The sequence below is a fragment of the Lissotriton vulgaris genome, chromosome 9, assembly GCF_964263255.1.
Source record: "Lissotriton vulgaris chromosome 9, aLisVul1.2, whole genome shotgun sequence".
NCBI classification, from domain to species: Eukaryota; Metazoa; Chordata; class Amphibia; order Caudata; family Salamandridae; genus Lissotriton; species Lissotriton vulgaris.
Genome location: NC_141697.1, coordinates 901,999,830 through 902,024,485, shown reverse-complemented (window position 1 = coordinate 902,024,485; position 24,656 = coordinate 901,999,830). Strand labels below are relative to the sequence as shown.

The following is a 24,656-nucleotide window of genomic DNA, read 5'->3' as shown; positions in this document are numbered from 1 at the left end:
GGTAGTGCTGGTGGAGGATGACAAAGTAACCACTGGCAAAACTTCCCTCGAGGGAGACCTTGCGTAATCAAAATCCAGAGGCCGCAGAACTCATCTTTTTTTTCCATTTGCGGAACCAGTCAGCAGAATGGTGGAAAAATGAGTATCTCAATGTCGATTGTCTCCTCGGCATCGAGAAGTTTCAACGTAGTCAGCCTTGTCCTCAATGTCAACTGCTGCAGAATTTGCAGAATTCAGGATGATTAGGGGCAGGGAGGTACACATAATACAGGCATTGTAAGGATCTGCTGGGGTAGGTTGTTCTCACAAAGTTAGGGTACTTCACAAAAAATAGCATTTTGTGGAGTAAAAAATCTTTTTTACGCAAGAAAACAGAAAAATGCAGTGCTAGCCTTAAAAGACATTAAACAAAAGTGTTGCAGTCAGGTTTGGAACGGTTTTCAAATGAAAACAATTAAAAAAAAGATCAAGATCAGAGCTCCAGAATCCTGTCATCAGGAGCTGGAAAATGAACTGGCTCAATTACCACCTACAGGGTATGATGAGATACTGCTAATGTTCTGTGCCTTAAAGGGGGAAACACAGTTTTTTCCCAGCCTTTCAGGCTTCAGCATAAATGGTTACCCTGTTCCTATTTTTCTCATCTACCCTTAAAAATAATTGTGAAAGTGCTTTTCAGGTCATTAGGTTTCGATGAATGACCGTGAACATAGTTTTTATAAAGTCACCTTTATAAGTAAAGGTTCGTAAATTGGTCAATATTTCCTGTTCTAAAAACTTTGATTTTTCAGAGAAAAAAACTGTCTTTTTCACACATAAAACATATGTTGCTTATTACTATAATGAAGATTTTCCCTGAGCACAGACATGCATTGCAAGGGCTGTTTGAAGAGAAATTAGACGTTGGGTGGTGGGCTGGAGATGAATGGTCTGTTGCAGATGGGTGATTGATTCACTGCACAGGATGTATTCATGACACACCAAGGAAGAGAAGATCAGTACCAAGTTTTCATCAACTTAGCAGCAGACGCCTGAAAGACCTAAAGGACCTTTCCTAAAATGACTGCTATACTTGTGATAAATGTGTCACTAAACTCTTCTAGGACTGGCGTAAACACATTAGATTTTGTTTCATGCTGCTAGACAGAATTCTGACAAAACAGTAAAGATTTGGTCAGACGTAAGGTGAATATAGGAGTGTCCTTGACTAACTGAATTTAAAATGATTTCTTCCAACAAAAGGTTTAAACTGGTTGTCTAAAAGTGCTTAATTAGGACAGAAATCTAATGCCCCTATAACAGTCTAAGTCCTTTATGGTTATGAAGTAGACATGCCAGCTGGAATTCAATAAAATTCAAATTGGTTAGTTACTGTGCCCGTTCCTTAGTTTGCTGCTATTTAAACATTTTGCCTGGAGCTGCTAATAGTTTCACACATGCTTTTAATATGTATGTATTTACAACAAGGGGTGGTGAGGGACAGAGTCTCTGAATTAAGCAGAAAGCTCTCACCCAGTCAAGAGATCAGGGCTAGATCCAACACCGTTTTTTAGCTCACTGCACCATCCCAGTTTCAGAACCTGGCTGTATGCAAATTAGTCTGTTCCTGTCCCAGTGCATGATGGGAACAGGGCAAACCAAACTACAAAAGCCAATTCTTACACTGGGAAGGAAACAAGCTCCCGGGGACCGGTTTCTGGCATTACAGCCGTCTTCGGCCCGGTTTGCTTGAATCCTGATGGTGCAATGAGCAAGGGTCTCACATCTGAGAATACCCTTCCACGCTTAGGGTGGACAAAAATATTTACAACAAGGGGTGGTGAGGGACAGAGTCTCTGAATTAAGCAGAAAGCTCTCACCCAGTCAAAAGATCAGGGCTAGATCCAACACCGTTTTTTAGCTCACTGCACCATCCCAGTTTCAGAACCTGGCTGTATGCAAATTAGTCTGTTCCTGTCCCAGTGCATGATGGGAACAGGGCAAACCAAACTACAAAAGCCAATTCTTACACTGGGAAGGAAACAAGCTCCCGGGGACCGGTTTCTGGCATTACAGCCGTCTTCGGCCCGGTTTGCTTGAATCCTGATGGTGCAATGAGCAAGGGTCTCACATCTGAGAATACCCTTCCACGCTTAGGGTGGACAAAAATATTTACAACAAGGGGTGGTGAGGGACAGAGTCTCTGAATTAAGCAGAAAGCTCTCACCCAGTCAAGAGATCAGGGCTAGATCCAACACCGTTTTTTAGCTCACTGCACCATCCCAGTTTCAGAACCTGGCTGTATGCAAATTAGTCTGTTCCTGTCCCAGTGCATGATGGGAACAGGGCAAACCAAACTACAAAAGCCAATTCTTACACTGGGAAGGAAACAAGCTCCCGGGGACCGGTTTCTGGCATTACAGCCGTCTTCGGCCCGGTTTGCTTGAATCCTGATGGTGCAATGAGCAAGGGTCTCACATCTGAGAATACCCTTCCACGCTTAGGGTGGACAAAAATATTTACAACAAGGGGTGGTGAGGGACAGAGACTCTGAATTAAGCAGAAAGCTCTCACCCAGTCAAGAGATCAGGGCTAGATCCAACACCGTTTTTTAGCTCACTGCACCATCCCAGTTTCAGAACCTGGCTGTATGCAAATTAGTCTGTTCCTGTCCCAGTGCATGATGGGAACAGGGCAAACCAAACTACAAAAGCCAATTCTTACACTGGGAAGGAAACAAGCTCCCGGGGACCGGTTTCTGGCATTACAGCCGTCTTCGGCCCGGTTTGCTTGAATCCTGATGGTGCAATGAGCGTGTGGCAGGGTATACTCAGACATGAGTCCCTTTCTCACTGCTCCATCAGGGTTCAAGCAAGCCGGGCCGAAGAAGGCTGAAATGCCAGAAACCGGTCCCCGGTAGCTTGTCTCCTTTCTGGTGAAGAATTGGCTTGGTAGTTTAGTCTGCCCTGTTCCCATGATGCACTGGGCCAGGGACAGACTGATTTGCATATAGCCAGGTTCTGAGCTGGGATGGGGCAGTGAGATAAATAACGGTGATGGATCAAGCCCTGATCTTTGGACTGGGTAAGAGTGGTCTGTTTAACTCAGACACTCTGTTCATCACCACCCCCTTTTCTAAATCGTTTTTGGCCACTATAGGTGTGGCAGGGTATACTCAGACATGAGTCCCTTTCTCACTGCTCCATCAGGGTTCAAGCAAGCCGGGCCGAAGAAGGCTGAAATGCCAGAAACCGGTCCCCGGTAGCTTGTCTCCTTTCTGGTGAAGAATTGGCTTGGTAGTTTAGTCTGCCCTGTTCCCATGATGCACTGGGCCAGGGACAGACTGATTTGCATATAGCCAGGTTCTGAGCTGGGATGGGGCAGTGAGATAAATAACGGTGATGGATCAAGCCCTGATCTTTGGACTGGGTAAGAGTGGTCTGTTTAACTCAGACACTCTGTTCATCACCACCCCCTTTTCTAAATCGTTTTTGGCCACTATAGGTGTGGCAGGGTATACTCAGACATGAGTCCCTTTCTCACTGCTCCATCAGGGTTCAAGCAAGCCGGGCCGAAGAAGGCTGAAATGCCAGAAACCGGTCCCCGGTAGCTTGTCTCCTTTCTGGTGAAGAATTGGCTTGGTTGTTCAGTCTGCCCTGTTCCCATGATGCACTGGGCCAGGGACAGACTGATTTGCATATAGCCAGGTTCTGAGCTGGGATGGGGCAGTGAGATAAATAACGGTGATGGATCAAGCCCTGATCTTTGGACTGGGTAAGAGTGGTCTGTTTAACTCAGACACTCTGTTCATCACCACCCCCTTTTCTAAATCGTTTTTGGCCACTATAGGTGTGGCAGGGTATACTCAGACATGAGTCCCTTTCTCACTGCTCCATCAGGGTTCAAGCAAGCCGGGCCGAAGAAGGCTGAAATGCCAGAAACCGGTCCCCGGTAGCTTGTCTCCTTTCTGGTGAAGAATTGGCTTGGTAGTTTAGTCTGCCCTGTTCCCATGATGCACTGGGCCAGGGACAGACTGATTTGCATATAGCCAGGTCCTGAGCTGGGATGGGGCAGTGAGATAAATAACGGTGATGGATCAAGCCCTGATCTTTGGACTGGGTAAGAGTGGTCTGTTTAACTCAGACACTCTGTTCATCACCACCCCCTTTTCTAAATCGTTTTTGGCCACTATAGGTGTGGCAGGGTATACTCAGACATGAGTCCCTTTCTCACTGCTCCATCAGGGTTCAAGCAAGCCGGGCCGAAGAAGGCTGAAATGCCAGAAACCGGTCCCCGGTAGCTTGTCTCCTTTCTGGTGAAGAATTGGCTTGGTAGTTTAGTCTGCCCTGTTCCCATGATGCACTGGGCCAGGGACAGACTGATTTGCATATAGCCAGGTTCTGAGCTGGGATGGGGCAGTGAGATAAATAACGGTGATGGATCAAGCCCTGATCTTTGGACTGGGTAAGAGTGGTCTGTTTAACTCAGACACTCTGTTCATCACCACCCCCTTTTCTAAATCGTTTTTGGCCACTATAGGTGTGGCAGGGTATACTCAGACATGAGTCCCTTTCTCACTGCTCCATCAGGGTTCAAGCAAGCCGGGCCGAAGAAGGCTGAAATGCCAGAAACCGGTCCCCGGTAGCTTGTCTCCTTTCTGGTGAAGAATTGGCTTGGTAGTTTAGTCTGCCCTGTTCCCATGATGCACTGGGCCAGGGACAGACTGATTTGCATATAGCCAGGTTCTGAGCTGGGATGGGGCAGTGAGATAAATAACGGTGATGGATCAAGCCCTGATCTTTGGACTGGGTAAGAGTGGTCTGTTTAACTCAGACACTCTGTTCATCACCACCCCCTTTTCTAAATCGTTTAATATGTATGTTGCATTACTTGCATTTGAAGGATGGGTAATGTTTGGAACTTGAACAGAAATGTTGTTGGATGTATGGAACCTGCACACATTACTTTATTGGAATGGCTATCAGAAGATGCAATACAAAGTTAAAATCAACAAAGATCTTTAGCTCTAATGGCATTTTTCGATCCCGCCATTAAGTAGCAGAGCTCAAGAGTCAGGAGTTATTTACATGTTTGAAAGCATTACAGTATCTTGCTTTAAAGCTGTAAAGCATTTAGAAGGTAATGAATCTGAAAAAAGGCAATTATCAAGAACTAGAATTCAGTAACAGGCAATAGATTCCAAAGACTCCTCATATTAACTATACCCTGTGAGATGTTGACCTTTATCGGGCATAAAAACATTTACATTTTAACAGAAAGGCAAGTCTATTATTGACTAAAGATATTTATATATACTTTCTTTGACAAAAAAATAAACACATTCTTTTCAAATTTTCAATTCAGGATATAAAGACAAGAACAGCAGACTACGAGGGCATACCTGGATCCTATTGAAAATGGCGAGCTTAGACTTCTTATCTTCGGAGGTTTCTGAATTACTGAAGGATGCCATGGCCACTTGGCTTGGTGAAGCATTGCAGCAAAGGCTGAATTTGAGTTTCTCTTTTCTTGAGCTGGAGCTACGTCTGGGACGACCTCCATTGGACATAGATTTGGCAACAATCTCTTGGGTCTTCTCATTATGGCTGGATTCATCAAAGCTGTTCCCTTGCTGGCTTGACTGGACACAAAGTTGTCTTTCTGGAAGGTCCTCTGGCAAAGCTTTGGATGGCTGAATACCATCCATGGAAAAAATATCTTCCAATTCAGCATAACTTTCTGGAAATGTCATAGAGCCATCAAGGGCACCTGAATTCATTCCAGATTCATTACGCGAACTGCTTGACAGTTGTTCAAGGTCAGCTTGCTCTAACTTCACACTAGTTGGAGAAAAGTCTTTACAAAGCGTTGTTAGTGTCCTGAAATTCCTAGGAGAAACATCGAACCTCATACAGTTTGGCAGTTGTTGAACCTCCTCTGGCTGATGTAACACATTATGAGGTGGTTTTGGCAAGGTGTATTTGGCACTAGAAAGTGTTAGCTGGGATTGTGCTGCTATCTGGGAATGGGACAGAATGTGTTGTGAGGATGTGATCATGTGGAAAAGGTGCTTCTGGATTTGCAATTGTTCTTGACTCATGCGTGGCTCCGGGCATTTGAGATAAAGCTGCTGGAACAATGGTCCATCTTCACTATGTGTCTGGCTCTGATTTGGAGTGTCTGGATGCCATTGTTCACCTAAATATTGCAAGGGGGGTGATTCATGCTTGTCTTTAAGTGTCTCTTCGTTGAAGCTCACTTTCTCATCCCCTACGCCTATTGAGGTAGTGCTGATACTAGGAGGATCACTGTAACTATGTGCAAATGTGTCAGAAGTGGGCAACGCATCTTCTGATATTTCTGTACATGGCATGGAATGGTCTGAGGCAGTGCAGGTACTACTTATTTTGTTCTTACAATGCGCCAAGATGTCTCTCATCCAAGGGTAGTTTTGGCTTGGCAGCTGAGAATCTGCAGTAATTTTTGAGCTTCTGAAAACTTGGAAGCAGGGTAAGGCTGTGCTTGGCCGGCAATCCAGCCCCTCTGATTGCTGAAAGAATTGAGATGTCAATGGAACTAAATCTTTTCCCTTCAGGGGAGCATTTTCTTTGCTGTAATTTGATGGCGTGGCAGTAGGCAAATTAGAAGAATTTATTAAAGTGTATGTGCTAGAAGAGGCTATGTTATTCTCGTATTCCTTAAGGGCTTCTGTGCCTCCAGATTCCAGAGGCAATCTTTCAGGTACGCAGGAGCTCTGTTTAGGTGTCAGTATGCAAGGCTGAAGTGAGACTTTTGTGCTCCCATCACACTGCCTGCCAGTGAAAACCATGCTTTGTGGAAGAGTCTGGGTAACAATACTGCTAACAAGGCATCTGAGCAATTCTTGGTTGGGTGCAGTAGTATTTGGAGACTTAGGACGGGAAGGTGGAATATCTAAAGTTCTAGGCACTCCCAGAGAATCCATATGTGGAGCTTCCAAACAAGGTTGTGGCGATTCGCAGCAAGCCCCTTCATCAGAACACAATTCCTTTGGAGTGCATATGCTGTGCTGGACTTCGTAATGTCGGCGCAGCGAGCGATAGTCGCAATAACTCTTTTTGCAGCCTTGCTCCCCACATATAAATGGCTTTGTTTTCTGATGTGTTAGCATGTGTCCTGTCCTAAATAGAAGCAACATGAGAAAATACATAAGTATCAATTTAAGAATAAGGCAATAGGCTGAAAGACGAAAACTAAACATACTGACTGGCTGGAGCACATGGATAGAAAATTCTAAATCAATTTCTCCAAATTCATTCAACTATAAATACAAATATTATGCTCAGTAAACTCTTCAAAGATAATGTATAGGCTCAAATATACAGTCCACTTAACAGGCAATGCACAAGAGTCCAATTTATCACTATGTCATATAGTTCCTACTAATTCAGTAAGACTGTTTGTTTGGACAACATAAACGTCAAAACTATGGGTACTGAGTCCACACATGCCATCAGAATATGTTGGCTTGATTTCTGTCTAGCTCAGAGTGTGCCACCTGGACCACTAAATCTCACAGATTACCGGATGGTGTCTGCAACCTTAGAACAAGGCAACCCTAATTAACACAAGGAAATCGTGGAAACAGATCTACCCTTTCATTATCTCAGGCATGCCCAAAGAGAGACACAAGAAATACACCAATTGGCATTTTAAACATTTATTGAAGCAATTGAATTCTTGTGTAATATAAGTGTGCTGCAATGATTAGTAGAAGGAAACAAAGCATTATACACAAACAATACAAGTAGCATGAAGATAAATAATTCAACCATTACAATTTTGCATTGATTATATGAATACATATAATTGTACTCCTAACCTAGTACTGCCAATCCTAGAGAGCACAGGGTGAATGTGATTCTGCCAAATACCTTGAAGTGGTCTAACTTTCCATTTACTTGTGTGCGTGTTTCATCCAGAAGCCAGTCTGGTGTAGAACAGGCCGCCGTCCCTCTCAGGACAGTGATGAGATTTAGCGGGCTGGAATTCAGGCACGGGTGGCCATGACAATCCATGGGAATGCTAGGCTGCCAAACAAAGGCTTGGGGCAGTTTATATAATAAAAACTGGACCCATTAGCACCCTGCTAGAATTAAGATACAGCTTTCAATCTTGATTCTACCAATTCAGAGTGGTCTACAAACAGACAACAATATCCAAGGGCAGTTTGCACAGTGTGCTTGGTCCTTGGACAACATGTACGGTGGCATGATAATGTGCCTACAATGAAATCTATCTTTAAGCAAAACATTGTCTAAGTACACTATTGCATGCAGGCACACAAGCAAAATGTGCTCAAATTCATAGTCAAAAGAGAGGTCATCTTTAAACGTGAAAATGTAGAAAACTGGAGCATTTATGCCCAGGTCCTGTTGATCTCACGAAACCCACTCCTTGGCTGTAAGGGGACTGATCCTAAAATCAAATTTGAAATATACATAATTAAAACCTAAAAGTCCGAAAATAAATATATCACTTTAATAATAAAGCATCAAGAAAGCCGAATTGCATTTAAAGGCAATTTTAAAATATGCAAGATATATCTACATAAACAATTTGGAAATAAAAAGATGCAGAATAAAAATTCTTGAAACTCTAAGAATGTTTTAACAGTTCACAGAGCCATCAGGAACCACGGAGTTCCTGGCTTCTGCCAACGATGTTCCAGTTGGTGTCCCAGTCACAAGTTCCAAAGAGCAAGAATGGTCATGTCCAACCCAAAAAGGAGCCCCTGAAGGTGTGACAGCGAGTAGCGCATCTGCAGAGGATGAGCTAGGATCCAAAAACCCAGGAGCCAAAGCACCCACAGAAGGCTCATAAAATGCATTTTGCAGCAATCACATAGGACATCTCTGAAAATGGATTCTCAATGGCCCTATTATCAGTTCCACATCCGTAGATTGTAACAACTGCATTCCAAGGAATAATTCCAAGGCATACTCAAAAGTGCACAGTGGACACCTAAACACAGGCTGTACGCAATGTAACCATTCAGGCTGAAAGGACAAGGGCCAGTTGTCATTCAGTTCCTTAAGTAAGAAAGCACCAATGTACTGTATCATGCGATCACGACACATCAGCACGTGTGCTACTGCCCTTTTCTTAAAACATGCACATTCTTACTCACGCTCTGAGCTTCTGGCATTGAACATCAAAGGCCTGACCTGTAGCAACCAATCTTGGTCCCCTTTGGCTGGCCCCTTTCATTGGCAACACTGCGCTTTTCAAAGTGAGTCAGGTGGGAGAGGTACTCCCCCCTCCGACTTTACTGACTTTAGGTTTTGTAGTTTGATCTGCAGGTCGCTAGTTAAGCACCATGCTGAGTTTTTAGACCTATTAACTGAAGAGTCACCTGATGCACTATTTCTGACTGAGACCTAGTTGACGCAGGATTCAGTTGCTGAACCATGGCTGGCACTGCCCCAAGGCTGCTCTATGAACCAACTTAATAGAAATGGAAATAGAGGTGGGGGATTTCATTGATTTATAAGGAGCGATATTTGTGTAGTCTGAAGAAGGAGGATATTCCTGAATGAGAAAGCGCTTACTTTAAAATCTTGTTAAATCATAGTTTTACGGTCTCCGGCCTTCTAATCTATCAGCCACTTGGACCTTCGAAAGTTTTCATAGAGGAATTAGTAAACACGATTACTCTATTGGCCGGTAAGGCAGCTAATTTTACTATTTAGGAGACCTTAATCTGCATTTAGATTATTACTGTAAGACAGATATTGCCAATTTTCTGGCTGATTTGGAGGCCTGTGAGCTGACCAGCGGGTCTTGAACAGTACTCATGCTGCTGGCCATTTGTTAGATTCTATATTTTCTAACTTAGGCTCCCAGTCAGGCGCGGCCCCAATTCCTATAGTTTGGACATACCCTTTTGTTATCTCTTTTTTTATTCAATAACAATGTGAGTCGACCCTGAAGGGTTCTATGCCAATTTTAAAACGACCCTGGCATAAATTAGACACTAATGAAATTACAGATTTTCTTTCAAGGCACAAACCTCAGATTCCATCTAATATAGAATCCACGACCTTGGTCTTCCACGATTGGCTGTCTCATTCTTTGGACAGCTGCATTCCTGCTAAGCTCTGACAGTAACAAAAGAGAGCAATCCAAACCCTGGTTTAATGAATCCCTAAGCAAGGCTAAAACAAAAAACAGTTGGAGCGGGTTTGGAAACGCGCTTTTGACATTGAAGCAAAAAATAATTATCGGAAGGCAATTTGGACATATCATAAATTAATTTGGAGAGCCAGAGCAGAGTATATTGCCAACAAAATCTTGGAAAGCAATAATTGTCCAAAAACAATCTTCTCCCTTCTCAATTTCATGAAAGGCTCCAATCTGAAAGCTGACTCCCCGATTACCTCCAATACTCAATACGATGAGTTGGCGAGGTATTTTGTACAGAAGGTGGAAAAAATCTATGCAAACTTTGCCCCCACTGTCAATTGTGACAGGGGAGATTGTCATGAAGACAGAGGAACTAACAGGGAAAAGAATACACTGTCTCTTTCCTCCGCTATCCCTCACTGTGACCGAATCTCCATGTTGGAAGATCAAATCTGGTTCCTCAGTTGACCCTCTGAAAACATCTTCAGTTCCGTCAATTTCATAATGTCATTGTACCAGTAACCCGGGAACTGATCAATCTACCTCTGTCCTCTGCATCTCTACCATCAGCCTGGAAACATGCCAAAGTAATCCCTCTCTTAAAGAAACCATTGTTAGATCCTTCCGAACCGGGTAATTATAGCCCCATCTCTCAGCTCACTTTTCTAGCTAAAGCCACAGAATCTCACGTAAATACCATTCTCACAGAGTTTGTAGAACGTAATGTTATAATGGATGCCTCATAAAACGATTTCAGGTCCCGCCATGGTACGGAATCTGCTTTAATGGCGGTGACCAAAGAAATCCGTGGCAGTCTTGATGAGGGTAACTCAGCGGCCTTGATTCTTCTTGATTTAAGTGACCCATTTGATACAGTGTCTCATTAGATATTATTGCGTAGGCTTCAGGAGATTGGGATTGGGGGTCCGGCCTTAACATGGTTCCAATTCTTTCTAGAGGGCAGAAACTTACAGGTCACTATGCCATCTTTTCACTCTAAGGAGCAGGTTATTAAACAAGGGGGTGCCGCAGGGCTCGATCCTGAGCCCTTTGCTCTTCAATATTATGTACAGCCGCTTGCATTGGTAGCCATGAGTAGAGGGTTGTCATTGGTGTCGTACGCAGATGACACCTAACTAGTCATCGCCTTCTCTAATAAACATGAATGAAACTGCGTTAAATTCAAGAATGATATGATAGCAATTGCTGGCTGGATGACAGCAAATTGCTTGCAATTAAACTCAAGCAAGTCGGAAATACTTTTGCTCAGGTGAGACAGTGATATGTGGTCAGAGCAGTGGTGGCCGGATAAACTCAAACCTGCACCCATACCTAAGGAGGCGGGTAAGAACTTAGGCATCTGGATTGATAGGAGTCTGTCCTGCGATATCAAAGCTAAGGCAGTTGCAGGCACCTGCTTTGGGCAGCTGAGAGGACTTAAACCTATTTTGGGGTTCTTTGATCCCTCTGTTCGTCAGACCATTTTACAGGCCACAATTCTGTCTAGGCTGGATTACGGGAATTCTTTATTATTTAGGGGCCAGCAAATCATGTGCTTTGCGACTTCAAAAAATACAAAATGGGGGCGTGGCTACGAGCCGACCGAGATGGCGGCGTAGTGCGAGAGCTCCAAGGCCGAAACGAGCAGCGCAGGTGGCTGCACTGTAACACTTTCGCCTTGAGTCCGCCATCATCTTGCTCCCCGTGGAGACAGACGAGGGGCCCTGAAAGGCATCGCCATTTTGAATATCGCCTCCCCGCAGCCCAGAACAGCAGTACAGTCGACACGTTGAGTGCAAACAGCGAAAACGACTGTCGATTGCGATGGCGGGAAGGGGGCCCCAAACATGCTTCGGCACAATCGAAACTGGAGAAGTACGCTTTTGAAAAAACGGCCGCGCATCATCCGGAGGGCCGCCCGTCCACGGGAAAAAGCCCAGAGGGAGATGGATCCAAAAAAGTGACACTAGAGGACCTCATGAAGACGCTCTCCAGCGTCCAGACAACGGTGGGGTCTATCGCAATGGACGTGGGCCTACTACGGGCTGACCTCCACAAGATGGCGGAACGTGTGGCGCAGGTGGAAGTAGTCACTAAATCCTTAATGGAAGACACCTCGGAGCTGCAACTCGCTACAGAACGATTGGAAGCAGTCGCCAAAAAACTGCAGGAACGCCTGGATGATCAGGAAGGACGCTCATGGAGGAATAACGTCCGAATTCTAGGTATTCCGGAATCGGAAGGCAAGCAAGCGATGGATCTATACGTGGAGGACTTAATCAAAACGAAAATGCAACCGAAAAGCCTCTCCCATTTCTTTTCTGTTGAGCGAGCACATAGAGTTCCAGGGGGTGCAGCGAAGCCGGGGGCACTGCCGCGCCCGGTGCTGGCCAGACTTTTTAACTTCCGTGATCGAGATGCCATACTCCAGACAGCCAGGGTCTCTGAACCTATTAAAATACTGAACTCCACCATTGCCTTCTTTCCTGACTATACGGCTGAGGTGGCCCGGCGCCGGAAAACCTTCACCGACATAAAAAAAGCTTTACGGGCCAAAGAGTTGCCCTACTCCATGCTTTTTCCGGCGAGACTGAGAGTTGTGGACAATCAGAAGGCATGGTTCTTCGACACCCCGGAGGCGGCAAGTGACTGCCTGGATGGTTGGAGACGCACTGGGGCCCCACGGCGAACTGGTAGGGGTCAACGCGAAAAAAAAACTGCTCAGACGGATCACTAGGCATCACAAGGACATAGTCAGGACCTATTTGCTGAATCGGGCCTAGAAGAGGGTGAGCCACCGGAAGAGTGAGCGCCGGACCTAGAGACCCTTGTTCAAACTTTATACGACACACTGACTATGTAGCCCTTGGTATCAGGCGGACAAGGCTACACGGAGCTGGCTGCAAGGTCACAGAGCTACTAACCCCTTGCAAGCAAGTAGACTGGGTTGGGTTGGGACCACGCGCTCTGCTAAGTTGGGGTGGCGGGCGGTTTTAGGCCCGTGCAGCAGGGAGGCAGGAAGGGGGGTGGGAGGGGGTTGTTTGGATGTTTTTGTTTCTATTTTCGTGCTTGGCGACAAAACACGATATGTTCTGTACAATACGATGGAGATTGACCTATTGGTAACAGTGCGCGGTAAGGCCCATCCCCTGTTGGACTGCACACAACCATGCATACACTTGAATGGCGGCACAAGTAATGGATACACCTGACAATCCTACGCCGCATCCCTCTCACACATCGACCTTATCAGTGATGACGTGGAATGTCAGGGGACTGGGAGACAGGGTGAAGAGAGGCCTAGTCCTACAGTATCTGAAGCGTTGCAGACCAGCAATAGTTCTATTGCAGGAAACTCACCTTGTCGGCACAACTTCGAAGGCGATGGATAGATGGGGGTATAGATTCATCGCGCATGCAGACTTCTCCGGCTCTAGAGGGACGGGCATACTTATTCGGAAGAACTTTCTCATGGTGTGTCAACGGACTAAAATAGACAATCGGGGGCGCTTTGCGGCAGTGACGATACTGTGGGAGGGCCAACTGTATAACTTTGTGTCCGTATACGTCCCTCCTGGGCTACACGCCACTGCACACACTGCCCTAGCCACTTTTCTCCTGTCATTGCCGGCGGCTACACTAGTGTTAGGGGGCGATTTCAATGACGCTTTAGACCATGAGTTGGACAGACATCCATGTACTACAGCGCCACGGGGAAGCGGGCGACTTGCTGGATTATTAGATGCCCTGGGTCTGACGGATGGAGACATAAGCACCCCCATGAGAGGCAATACACTTACTACTCTGCGACACACCACTGCTTATCACGTATAGATTACATTTTAATGTCCGGAGACGGACTGCACGGCATTGAGGATGTAGACATCCGCCCCAGGGGAATCTCCGATCACTCCCCGTTGAGACTCACACTCACGACTCATCGCTCCGGTAAAAGCCGCGTTTTTCCTGTCCATGAGGATTACCTTCAGAGTGCCCCTTTGAGGAAGTCCCTTTCCAACGCTGCTACTCACTACTTTCAGGAGAATCTGGGTACCGTAGGCTGCCACAGTACCCTGTGGGAGGCGTATAAAATGGTTATACGTGGGCAGGCGATTTCATCTATAGCCGCCCATCGGCGGACTCAGAATCAAGAACTTAGCGCCCTTGAGTGTGCTCTGCGGGATGCCATCTCTGATCACGAGTCACACCCGTCCCCAGGTACCGCTCGAACAGTCCAGTTGCGGCAGGCTGAGTGGAGGGCATATCAAAGGGAAAGGGTGCAGACCACAATTCGGGCCTCCCGCCATAGGGTGTATGAGCTGGGTGATAAAGCCAGGAAGATGCTGGCTTGGCTTGACAAAAAAGAAAAAGCAGGCAGGGTCATTGCACAACTGCAATTGCCTGAGGGCGATTTAACCTCGGACCCCAGAGTTATAGTTGAACGGCTGGCTGATCATTTTGAGGCCATTTAAACTCCCCAGGCGTCCTACACTACAGATGAAGCCTACAATTACATTAAAGACTTGACAATTCCCTGCCTCTCGCCTGAGGCGGCTCTTTCGTTAGAGGCGGACATTAATGTGGAGGAGATACGGGAAGCGACCGACGCTCTGGCATCCGGTAAGGCCCTGGGACCCAACGGACTCCCGGTGGAACTCTACAAACAAACAGCCTCCATAACGGCCCGCCATTTACTCAGAATGTTCGTGGACAGTCTAAAAATAGGGGAACTCCCTAAAGATCAACGCCTGGCCACGATCTTCCCGATCCATAAAACTGGTAAAGCTCCGGAAACATGCGGCTCATACGTCCCATCGAATGTCTGACATAATATCGACAGACAGAATATCTACATACAAAAATATCGGCACAAAAATATCGAAATCAAAAATATCGGAGTCATATCTTCATAAAGGTAAGTACAAAAATATTGAAAAATTAATATCGTAGTACAAAAATATCGAAATTAAAAATATCGTTTTTTTAAATGTATTAATAATAATGTAAAAATAATTTTAAAATACATATAATTTTACAAATATTAAATAAAAATATTAAAACATAATTAAAAAATTAAAACTAATACATATACATTTAAAATAAATTAAACACTTAATAATTTAATGTAATTTTATTTTTTTAATTTCATTTAATTGATTTAATTTAAATTAATTTTATTTTTACCCTGTACGCCTGTACCCAAAACCCAAAACTGACCCTGAACCCTAAAAATATCCCTGTACCCCAAAAACCCAAAACTGACCCTGAACCCTAAAAATACCCCTTTACCCAAAAACTGAAAACTGACCCTGAACCCAAAAAATACCCCTTTACCCAAGAACTGAAAACTGACCCTGAACCCAAAAAATACCCCTAGTGCTTCTCTCCCTCGATGCTACCATGGCGTTTGACACAGTGGAATGGCCTTACCTATTCGCGGTCTCCGTCATATGGGTTTTGGCCCTAAGTTCTGTGCGTGGGTCCGCCTGCTTTATACTGGGCCTTTGGCTCAGATAGCAGCTAATGGTCACATCTCCAGAGACTTCCCGCTTGGACGTGGGACGAGACAGGGCTGCCCATTGTCCCCCTTGCTATTCACGCTAGTCCTTGAACCATTGGCGATTTGGGTTCGGTGGGAACCGTCTATCAAAGGTATCAGATGGTCTCCGTCATGGGAGGATCGGATATCTCTCTATGCGGACGACATCCTTCTTTATTTGACCTCCCCTAAAAAGTCAATCCTAGAATTACTTAATGTTTGCGAGAAGTTCGGGAGAGTCTCTGGATACAGAATTAACTGGGCTAAATCAGTCCTATACGTCCTTTCTGGTTGTCCGCCACCGCTCCCGGCTGACTGTCCACTGCACTACACTGACACCCGCTTTAAATATTTGGGAATCCACGTATCGCCCAACCCCGACGAGTTCCACGCACTAAATTTGAAACCCCCTCTCGACCGTTTCAATCGAGATGTAAAGGTATGGCGGTCCCTCCCTCTCACCCTCCTGGGCAAAGCCGCGTTATTTAAAATTATGACATTGCCCCGGTTTCTTTACCTCCTTGAGAACACTCCGTTCCCGGTCCCCTCCTCCTACTTCAGAGCCATCGCGGCAGCGGTCTCTACTTTACTATGGGACGGTAAGCCGGCGAGGATCGAGCAATGCAAACTGGTGAAAGATTGGTACGATGGGGGCATTGCGCTCCCTAACATTGAATTGTATTACTGGGCTGCCCATCTCAAGCAAATCAATTACTGGATGCACGCCCCACACACGGAACCCGCCTTTAAGGCGGACAGGCAGAGTATTGAACCCAGAGGTTTGTTAAGAAACTTATATAGTCGTAGCGCCCCAACGGATCTTCTGGGTCCGACCCGTCACACGGTTCAGCTTTGGTACAAGGCACATAAACATCTTCAGTGCGCGAACACAGTCACACTAATGACACCCCTATGGGACTCGCACAGGTTGGGCTTCATGGGCAATAGTAAAGGTTTTTAGGCATGGGACTCCATAGGTGTATCGGTGGTGGGGGACCTTTGGAAAAAAAACAATGTCGTGGATTTCACTTATCTGCAAACCAAACACGACATGGCACAGTCAGAGTACTATAGATACATACAGATACGACATGCGCTTCTGTCAGCCGTTCCGGTGTGAACGAAACTGCAGGAGTCCACCCCTTTAGAAGACAGACTACTTACGGAACATATGTCACACAAAGCGACGTCCTACACCTATAGAAAAACAACCTCCCTGACATGATGTCCAAACTACGTCTGTCCTGGGTAGATAACGTAGATGAGCTTGATGACTCGGAATGGCAGGAAGCTCTCTCGTCACCCCGAGAAACTGCAATTCCCTCTAGACTTAAGCTGGTTCAATTAAAGGTGCTGCACCGCACGTACTACACCAGGACAGTCCTTTACAGAATGGGGAGAGCCACTCATGAATATTGCCTCCGAGGTTGCGGAGAAAGAGGAACGTTCTACCATACTATTTGGGACTGAAGCCGGGTGGCCATGTACTGGGCGGCGGTGATGCGAACAATCTCCCAGACCATGAATGTCTCCTTGCTACCCAAGCCACGTCTCTGCTTGTTGAACATCTGGGATGCAGAAGACCTGACACATCGACAGCAGGACTGGGCCATGCTAGGGATGTTGGTAGCGAAACGTAACATTGCGAGACTGTGGGGTTCTCACGTGCTGCCCACGTTGCGAGACTGGTGTAAGGACATGGATGAAGCAATGGTGGCGGAGAAAGCAGTCTTTATTCATCGGGGATGCCCCGCAAAGTGGGGACAAATTTGGGGGGCCTGGAACAAATTTAGAGGGGACATATGCGAGCCTCCACGACTTGACCCGGATGAGTGTCTTTCAGATTAGAACCTGGGTCTGAGTTGCATGTGTGTTGAAAGATATCGCCTGCTCAGGTGAACTCCGCCCTACTGCATATTTGCCATTAGAAGAGAGAGGTCAAAGGTCGCACTGCCAATGTTTGCTACGTTGTTTACTTGAACATCGTTTTGTCGCTAGAAAGAAATGAACGTTATTGATTTGTTTTTCATTTATTGTACAGATTTGTTGTGGGGTTAAAACAAAAAATCATAGACCTAAGCCATACCGTATATTAGAAACGTCTGCATTTTGGTACAACATGCTTACACTCGCCGCCGGACCCCCGGGTTGTCGGCTAAACGGCCGTGTAATCCTGATAATATTGCTAATGACTAAATCGCTATCCCGGCCGGCCCTGGAGGTTGTAGGCCCTACATTGTGCTATCTTGAAAATGTACAATAAAGGTCTTTCAAAAAAAAAATACAAAATGCTGCAGCCCAGATTCTGCTTGCACTTCCTAAATCGTGCTCAGTGTCTAAGTCCCTATCCAAACTACATTGGATGCCAGTAGAGGGAAGAATTCAGTTCAAAACTCTGTGTAGCCCATAAAATGTTGTCTCATCAAGCTCCCTCTGTCCTAGCTAATATGTTAGTGCCGTATATTCCTCATCGACCTCTTCATTGCTCAGATCAAAGGCTGGTCTGCATTCCCCACGTTCGCAGAGTCAGAGCCGGTGGCCGGTCTTTTAAGGTGCTGGTGGCTTAGCTTTGGAACTCTTTTCCATCAGCAATTTGAGGACTCCAAACTCATTTAGAGTTCCGCAAAGCCATAAAGACATGGCTTTTCCCGGGATAAGTATGTTACCATTCTCCGCTCTGCTTTAACCATGTTTACCTGGGTAGCGCTGGGACGCCCCGTTGCTGGGGAAGCTATGCGCTGTATAAAATCAGTAAACAAATGTGTGTGTACTTGAGAAACAGATAGATAGGCAGTCATATTTGTCTCATCTGTCTTTCTGTGCTAAGGTGTAGTCCGTCTCTAGGGAAGATTTACCAACTTTAGATATTTCTGTAAAGTAAAATAAAAAGGGTGAGTGCTGGGTGGTATGCCTCTCATGGATTCCAACAAGTTTTTTTACTCGCAATGCCATGCAAACCTCAAAATGTGACTATAGTCACACATTTTCCTTGCATTACTGTGTCATAATAATCTGGTGTCATAAAAACCACATTTTTCCTACCACCCAGCATTCCCCCACAAGTCTCCCGATAAAAATGGTACCTCACTTGCGTGGGTGAGTTAAGTACCCGTGACAGGCAAGGGCCCAAAACGGATTGAGGTGACATCAAAATTAATTATCACAAAACAACCTGGTTTTGCAAAGGGGGGTCCCATGGGTTTTTGACCCCAGGCTCAGCCGCCATCTTGGGAAACCTTCCAAATACACGCACTTCTCTAAACTAGACACCCAGGGGAGTCCAGCGAGGTATGGCATGCGTGTACCCCCCAACGTTTTCCTACCCAGAATCCACTACAATCCATGCAGATTCCAGAACGTTCTGCCTGAGATTCCCCTAGGTGACTAGTTTTAAAAAATGTATAGGGTTGCTAGCTTTCACTAGGTGCCGGCAGACATAGGGTTCAAAAGCTACAGCTTAGCACTTTGCAAAAAAAGGGTATGTTTTCACTGTGAAAATGTGGTGCGCCCATGTTGCATTTTGGGCCATTTCCTGTTGGGGACAATAGGCCTAACCACGCAAGTGAGGTACCATTTTTCTCAGAAGACTGGGTGGAATTTCATGGATCCACGCAGATTCCAGAACTTTCCACCACAGATATGTGAGGAAAATTTGTTTTTTTCACAAAGTTTGAGGTTTGCAAGGGATTCTGGGCAACTGAACCTGGTGAGAGCCAGACAAGTCACTCTATCCTGGATTCCCCTGGGTGTCTAGTTTTAAAAAATTTGTAAGTTTGCTAGGTTTCCCTAGGTGCCGGCAGAGTTAGGGTACAAAATCTACAGCTGGTCACTTTGCAAAAAAAAAGGGTCAGTTTTCACTGTGAAAATGCAGTGAGTCCATGTTGCGTTTTGGGCCTTTTTCTGTCGCGGGTACTAGGCCTAGGCACACAAGTGAGGAACCATTTTTCTCGAAAAACTCTGGGGAACGCTGGATGGGTGGAAATTTGTGGATCCAAACAGATTCCAGAACTTTCCACCACAGAAATGTGAGGAAAATGTGTTTTTTCCCGACAAAGGTTGAGGTTTGCAGGGGATTCTGGGTAACAGAACCTGTTGAGAGCCAGACAAGTCACCACATGCTAGATTCCCCTGGGTGTCTAGTTTTACAAAATTGAAAAGGTTTGCTAGGTTTCCCTAGGTGCCGCCAGAGCTAGGGTTCAAACTTTGTTGCTGGACCTATCTGGGATTCCTGGGACACACGCCGCTCGTCACACGCCGCCGCTGGGGCCCAAACGCTGCCTGTTCCCCCTGCCGCCAGTGATTTCCAGCTTCACGGCCGCCGGGGAACTACAGCTCCCAGCAGGCCGAGCGGGTCACTTCCTGCTCAAGCGCGCCCGAAGGCGCAGAAAAGGAGGAGGCTCCCACTGAGGAGCGGGGGCACTAACTTTGTTGCTGGACCTACCTGGGATTCCTGGGACACACGCCGCTCGCCACACGCCGCCGCTGGGGCTCAAACGCTGCCTGTTCCCCCTGCCGCCAGTGATTTCCAGCTTCACGGCCGCCGGGGAACTACAGCTCCCAGCAGGCCGAGCGGGTCACTTCCTGCTCAAGCGCGCCCGGAGGCGCAGAAAAGGAGGAGGCTCCCACTGAGGAGCGGGGGCACTAACTTTGTTGCTGGACCTACCTGGGATTCCTGGGACACACGCCGCTCGCCACACGCCGCCGCTGGGGCCCAAACGCTGCCTGTTCCCCCTGCCGCCAGTGATTTCCAGCTTCACGGCCGCCGGGGAACTACAGCTCCCAGCAGGCCGAGCGGGTCACTTCCTGCTCAAGCGCGCCCGGAGGCGCAGAAAAGGAGGAGACTCCCACTGAGGAGCGGGGGCACTAACTTTGTTGCTGGACCTACCTGGGATTCCTGGGACACACGCCGCTCGCCACACGCCGCCGCTGGGGCCCAAACGCTGCCTGTTCCCCCTGCCGCCAGTGACTTCCAGCTTCACGGCCGCCGGGGAACTACAGCTCCCAGCAGGCCGAGCGGGTCACTTCCTGCTCAAGCGCGCCCGGAGGCGCAGAAAAGGAGGAGGCTCCCACTGAGGAGCGGGGGCACTAACTTTGTTGCTGGACCTACCTGGGATTCCTGGGACACACGCCGCTCGCCACACGCCGCCGCTGGGGCCCAAACGCTGCCTGTTCCCCCTGCCGCCAGTGATTTCCAGCTTCACGGCCGCCGGGGAACTACAGCTCCCTGCAGGCCGAGCGGGTCACTTCCTGCTCAAGCGCGCCCGGAGGCGCAGAAAAGGAGGAGGCTTCCTCCGCGTCGCGGAACGCGCGCGGGACCGCGCCGGGCGAAGCCCGGGCAAAGGGCGGGCCCTCTGTGGCCCTCAGAGGCCTGAGGAGGCCGGGACGGGCTACCCCCCTTGGTCTTCTAAGAAGAGGTAAAGCCATCTACTGCCAACTCCACTGACTATCACATTGGATTGAGACTGTTTCCCCTTCCTATAAGGGAGCGGATACTCAATATATTCCCCTAGCCACAGCTGTTTGTTTTGTTTTCTCTCACTTTAAACATACCCCTATCAGCATGGATCCTTCTACGAAAACGTCCAGTACAGCATCTAATCCCCTATGGCTAGATGACTTAAATAGTATGTGTAACAACAAGTACTCGCTTGTTACATCGCCCTACCTGGTATCTAAAGCCAGTCCGCTAGCTCTTAACGATAGTACACAGGGGCCTCTACCGACTCTCGTAAAACTAAAAGCAAACAAAACAACTCCCCTTAAGGCCATATCTGGTAAGAGGAAACATGACGGGGCTGGAGAAAGTGGGTCCCTATCCAAATCACCAACGTTGCAGTATGTGTCATCAGATTCAAACCCGCCTGTTAACATGGCTCTGCTAATCCAGGAGATGGGCAAAAAAATAGATGACCCAGTATCCTCTCCCCAATTGGTCTTACTGACCATGATGGAACAGTTGATTAAAACTATCATTCGTCCCCTGATCGCCAAAATTAACAGCTTGGGGGAAAGACTAACGGGGGTTGAGGAAATTGTTAAACTCAATCAGCCATACACAGCAACATCTAAATGTTTACCCCAGCCCGGTCTCCCTAATTTGCCTAAACAAACTATGCAAAACACAGCTCCCCCAACACAAGTAACAGTCTCCACTACTGTGTGCCCACTCGTCCCTAAACCACTACCCATACCTACCTCAGAACGCAATATTGAGCCAAGATTAAAAAGTACTAAGACCCCTCATATTAATCTTCCCCCAGAGGCCGCTCCATTCGTGTCCATCCTGTCGGGGGTTCTTCCCCTGAAACATGGAAAAATCGAGAGACCCAGCGATTTGATAAATAAAGTTAAGTTCTGGCTATCGAAAAACAGACCCCTACCCCATAACCTCGATGGCAGGATAGTCAGCGTGAGGAGAGTGGGATGGTTGGGTCCCCATCGGAAAGATATCTGCGGGGATCTGATTCTAATCAGATTTAGGAGCAGACATGTTGTCCCCTATCTACAGTCGTGGCAGCCCCAAGAAAGTGATGGCCCCATAACAACTTGGGACCTACATGACTTTTATCCTAGTGAATCATACAACCCTTATCGGGAACAGACTGCCAATCACAACCCTAAGCTGGCCCATGGATCCTGGCCACCAAATGAGCACAGTTTCCCCTCTTTTAACCTCTTTCCACATAGACTATTTAAGTTTAGCAACCTACCTCAATCTAATTTTTTCACCCCATATAACAAGTGTTAATATTAGGCGGGTGCATAAAATGTAAATTCTTTGACATTAATATCAACTGGGTCAGCTAATTCTATTTTACTTAATCCAATGAGATTTTTTTTGATCCTTTTAAATTGTATGTTGTTTGTTAAATTATGACTGTATATTTTTTCTACATTGTATGCTTTTATGGTTGAAACAAAATCGCTAGGGTTCAAAATCTACAGCTAGGCACTTTGCAAAAAAAGGGTCCATTTTCACTGTAAAAATGAAGTGTGTCCAGGTTGCGTTTTGGGCTGTTTCCTGTCGCGGGCACTAGGTCTAACCACACAAGTGAGGTACCATTTTTATCGGGAGACTTAGGTAAAACAGAATTGTAGAGCAACTGTTATTACCTATTGACTTTCAATGCATTTCTGCCTTCCAAATGATAGACAATGAGTAAAAAAAGAAGTCACTTTGAAAAATGTCCTATAATTCTCATCATAGTATGGGTACTCACAATTTTGGAAATGTGCAAATACATACTGTTTCAAAACTCTATATTTTGTTCCAATTTCAGAAATACATAGGTGCCTTTCATCCTGATTTTTCACTGTACATATTTTCCCAAATTAATGGCTATATACCCAGTACATAATAAAAAAGCATTGCAAGACGCTGCACAGTAATTGGCTCTGGGTTCGTCGGGATCTTGGTGAACCTACAAGTCCTATATTTCCCCACAACTGAAAGGTCCAGCGGATGTAACGGTATATTGTTTTCAAACATTTGTCATAATTAAAAGAAGTTGCAGGTGAAAACGTTGGCAAAAATGGCTGTTTTTTCAACTCATTTCCAATTTTTCCTATTTTCAACTTTCAATTACTATAAAGAAACCTTGAAGGATCTACACAAATGACCCCTTGCTGAATTCAGAATTTGTCTACTTTTCTAAAAAGTATAGCTATTCATTATTGCTTTCATACCCTTTCTACCATTAACTGGAAGAAGGTTGAAAGCACAATAAATTGCAAAAATAGGCTAGGTCCCAGTAAAATGCCAAAACTGTTTTCAAAATGTTGGGTTTCTGACAAAAGTCTGTTCGTCCCTGAAAGACAAGGAAAATGGTGATTTCAGCCCCACACACCCTTTGTTGATAACATTTGCAGGGGAAAAGACACTTTCATTTGGAGCATTTTATTCCCATTCACCCCGCCCTCCCAAATAAAATGCTGGCTATATTTTAGATAATTTCTGGGTCCCCTCCAGGGAATCCATAAACACTGGATACCTTTAGAATCCCTGTGATGTTGGAAAAAAAGGACGCAAATTTGGTGTGGATACCTTGTGTGGTCAGAAAGTTATAGGTGCCTAAGCGCGAACTACCCCAAACAGCCAAAAAAAGGCTTAGCACAGGTGGGGAAAAGGCCTAGCAGCGAAGGAGTTAAAAGCTGTGGGTATACAACCACCCGATTTCACAGTTAAAAAGCTCTACTAAAAAGGGTGTTAATTTATTGGCAAACACCTTATAAAATTCTATTTGCAGCCCATCATTTCCACACACTTTTCCTCCTGACATTGTGCCCAGGGGCTAACTGAATTTTGGCCGCTGAAATATCTACTTGGATCTCCTCTGCCTGGGTATTCGATAAATGGGGGAGGGTAATGTTGTTAAAGTATTGTTTGATTACCTACTGTCCCACTCTATATTTGGAGGCATATAACTGATCATAGTGCTCCACAAAGAAGTTGGGCAATTCTTTCCTTGTCATTCACTGGAACTCAGGTACTCAATTATAATTAATGCTGCTTCCTTTTTCACTATAGCCGAGTTTGCCTACCATTTGTCTTTCTTCATAAACTTGCTGCTGGAATGTCTCTTTTCCCCTTAATGAGGCATTCTTCTGCAGTAAAGCACTATCTACTGCCAGATGAAGTATGGCTATGAGAGTCCCACTAATTTTAGACTGTGCTGCCATAAAGGCCACCATCTGCCCACGGAAGGTCCCAAGTACTGAAACAAGTTAGGATGTGCCTATATTGTCCTTAAAAACTTCTTGAATCAATTTTCTCATTGCAATAATCCATTGTTGGTTTGAGAGAAGGAGTCGATCCATCTGCCACCTGCACCTTATCCTCCTGCCCTCATCTATTTCTATTTCCAATACAACCAAACAATTGTCTGAAAATGAATTAGCCCCAATACCTGAGCCAGAATATTTAAAAGAATGAGAAATTAAAAAGAAATCATTGCGGGAAGCTGACTGAAATTGT

The 24,656-nt window shown here is 46.0% G+C and overlaps 1 protein-coding gene across 1 annotated transcript in view; it reads right to left on the bottom strand.

The window, feature by feature from the left end:
* The window catches only part of ZNF541 (zinc finger protein 541), a 1,260,340-nt gene that overhangs the window by 1,125,574 nt on the left and 110,110 nt on the right, over positions 1-24,656 (bottom strand). Inside the window, exon 3 of the mRNA XM_086938682.1 lies at positions 5,381-7,139. Within this exon, the coding sequence (XP_086794808.1) occupies positions 5,381-7,139 (1,759 nt within the window). The remainder of the gene's footprint in view (positions 1-5,380; positions 7,140-24,656) is intronic.